This window comes from Coregonus lavaretus, assembly GCF_964263955.1.
Source record: "Coregonus lavaretus genome assembly, chromosome: 28".
Lineage (NCBI taxonomy): Eukaryota > Metazoa > Chordata > Actinopteri > Salmoniformes > Salmonidae > Coregonus > Coregonus lavaretus.
In genome coordinates, this window is record NC_140015.1 from 4423025 (window position 1) to 4426267 (window position 3243).

General features: G+C 39.9%; 1 protein-coding gene across 1 annotated transcript; it reads left to right on the forward strand.

Moving 5' to 3' along the window:
* Nucleotides 1-272: 272 nt before the first annotated feature.
* On the forward strand, nt 273-2785 carry LOC311103586 (heme-binding protein 2-like). Its single transcript, XM_084145179.1, has 7 exons — nt 273-346; nt 691-750; nt 912-999; nt 1393-1513; nt 1613-1752; nt 1998-2161; nt 2265-2785. Coding segments are annotated over exons 1-7 (654 nt in total). The 5' UTR covers nt 273-344; the 3' UTR covers nt 2344-2785.
* Nucleotides 2786-3243: the final 458 nt, after the last annotated feature.

Consider the following 3243-nt stretch of genomic DNA (forward strand, 5'->3'; position numbering starts at 1 on the left):
TCTACAACAAGTGACGGATCTAGTCACAGCCTCTTTCTCAATAAGCCTATACTCATTTTTCAAAGACACATCAAGACTGATCGTCTTGCGTTATCTAACTTGGCACACACATTTATAAACCACCTGTTTTTCTCTTCAGCAAGTTAAATAAGGCCATTGCACATATTTGTTGAGGCCCCCAGACCATTCTGCAGTGAAGTGGGTGTGTCTCACAAGTTTTAGGAAGGGATCCAGATTTCCTTTCATAACCCTCAGTTGGTATAAATAGTTTCTCTGCAAGCATTTCCCTCAGGCCAGTGGATGCATCTGAACTGAGCTGATCTAAAAGACACACAATCAGCACAATGTAAGTAGAAATGATAGTCTCATTGCTTTGATACATTTCCTTTGACTTGTGATGGTGTTAATTATTAAAGGGAGAGTGATTTATATAGAAATTGAAAGTTGTAGTAACATAATTTAGAAACTGTCTTTTAAAGTATTACAATATATGGCAATAGTTATTATTAATGTATGAATAATAGATTTTTCATCTGATGTGGTCACTGGCGGTTTGTACTTTAGGTTTTAATAATATTATGACACTGACGGTTTTTGTGTAGGCTACTTTAGGTTTTTAATGTGATGACTCTGTTTGTGTGCACTTTAAGTTTTTTATGTGATAACACTGACAGTTTGTGTGTACTTCAGGGTTTATTTTGCAGGGTTGGTTGGCTTGCTTCTCATCTTGACTGCTGAAGCCAGAATTGGGTAAGGAAGTTATAATACACTTCTGTTATTACTAACCACACGTTTCAGAAATCATACGCTGTTTGTATATTGAATGTTTGAATATTTATATTGAATATTGATGTTGTGCAACATTTTCTGCTATTCTCCATTATTGATTTATTTTCCACTGATCCGTATAGGAACTCCTCTGAGTCTAGCTTCTGTACCGAGTCAAGGGAATGTCTGCTGTATGATCTGGTGTGCAAGAATGATGATTATAATTATGAGGTGAGTTCATTGTAAAGCACAAATTAATGGCACATACTGTAAAACTGAGTCAGGGGTATTATTTGTGACCACATTTTGTTTTATTGTTTAGTTCTGTCAGGGTTGCAGATAAAATACAATTGCATTTTTATCAGAATATAGTTTATCAACATGATAATAATCATTTTAATTTTCCATAAAATTGTTATAACATAGACGAATGTACCTGCATTCGTAAAACAATCCCCACCCAGCTATCATCCACCTGACAACTCCCCGAGCCCCAGAAACCAGGCTTCCCACCCTTTTCTACCGGGCCTAGACACCAAAGTTGCTCCCCCTGCTTCCAACATCCGCAACTCAATAAACTCTCCAACACAGGACTCTGAGTGAAGGTTTGTGTCTGTGTTGCAGGTGCGCCACTATGACTCGGTGAAATGGGTGTCGACAGACGAGGAATGCTACTTCATGGACAAGGCCATGTACACTGCCTTCGGGAGACTCTTCAAATACATCACCGGATCCAACGAGGCTGGTGAGTGTGTGTGTGTGTTTGTGTGTGTGTGTGCGTGCGTGCATGTGTTTGTGCGTATTGATCTATTTGTGTGTGTGTGGATGCAAATTTTTCCTGTAGGTGTCAACATTGACATGACAACTCCGGTGACTGTCAAAATTGAGGAGAAGAAGAGGATGTGGCAGTCGTCTGTCTTCACCCTCAACTTCCTCCTGCCGTCTGACTATCAGATGACTCCTCCCCAACCCAGTGATGACAGGGTAAGACCCAATCTCAAATAGACCCCTAGACCCTACGCCTTATGCAGCTTTTCTAGAGTTCCAGATGGGCGGGGTTTGCACTTTTGGGACTATTCCATTGGCACCACTGAGCCAGGCAAGCTCAAACGTGCGCAGCTTAAGTATTTGAAAAAACACAAATACTATTTGAACCCATGTCAGGTATGCGTTGCTTTTTAAAGAACCCTGGCTAACAATGTGGATGTCATTGTGATTTCCCGGTGCAGGTGTACTTTACAGAGATGCCAGACATGAAAGTGTACGTGAGGAGCTACGGCGGATGGATGATGTCTTTGACATCCAGTGTAAACTCCATGCTGCTGAAAAGGCAGCTAGACAAAGTCCAGGCCACCTACAACAAAGACTACCACTATGCTGTGGGATATGACAGGTGAGAGCACGGATACAAATATATCCAACATCAAATCCAATTCCACCAGAATACTTCTATCAAACATACTTTAATATTGTGTGTGTGTGTGTGTGTCCTACAGCCCAATGAAGATTCTGAACAGGCACAATGAGGTGTGGTACATGGTTGAGGGAGAGCCTGTCTGCCCTACCTCCTCCTAAACATCCTCCTCCACTACTGCTGAGTCTGGTATTACCGCTTTGAGGAGGACCAATGGAAGGTGCATGGTAGACTGAGAACATCTGAGAAAATGTGGTTTGGAGACAACAAGGATATTAACTAAGAGATGTGTCCCTGATCTGGTGGCACTATAATCCAAAATCAATATGCCACATATTATGTGTATACATACTGTATGTCTTACAAGTTTTTCATACTTATTCAGGGTTCAATTTGTTAGGGAGGTGCCTAGCTCACCCTAGTCCCGTAATTCGAACTCTGTACATATTGACATGTTCTAACAATGTGGGGTGAATGTAGACAGGGATATTTTTGTACTAAATAACTGAGTCCGTTTGTCAAAAGGGAAGATACTTTTCAGAAACTACAACAGTCCATGTTGAACATGATTTGGATATTTTTCTCAATAAAATATGAATCGTGTCTGAGTTGAGTCCTCAAATATATGCCAAACAAATCCTCTCCAGCTCTTTGGTCATACTTGACTGGTGGTGAATACAGTATGATTATAATGAACATAAAATCTTAGGTAATTGCGTCAGATAGCATATTTATTACATAGTCTGTCCATGAGAGATCATAATGAACATTACAAATGACATTTTAGTAATTTAGCAGACCTTCTTATCCAGAGCGACATACAGTTAGTACATTAACCTTAAGGTACAACAACCACATATCACAGTAAGTCAAACTTTCCTCAAAAAAGCAGTGCTTAGAAGAAAAGCCAAGTGCAATGGTAAGGTGTTAGGCTTTCTTGTGTTGTTGTTTTTTCAGTCACTCCTTTCACAAATACAGTGAAGTAGTATTTGAAAGTCATCAAAATCTAATTTGTTTGTTACTATTCAGTGGTGCCCAACACAAGAACACCATACACCGTT

Coding starts and splice junctions, on each gene's coding strand:
- LOC311103586 (XM_084145179.1), top strand. Junction 1,000..1,392: donor ATGATGATTATAATTATGAG/GTGAGTTCATTG, acceptor TCTGTGTTGCAG/GTGCGCCACTATGACTCGGT. Junction 1,753..1,997: donor CCCAACCCAGTGATGACAGG/GTAAGACCCAAT, acceptor TTCCCGGTGCAG/GTGTACTTTACAGAGATGCC.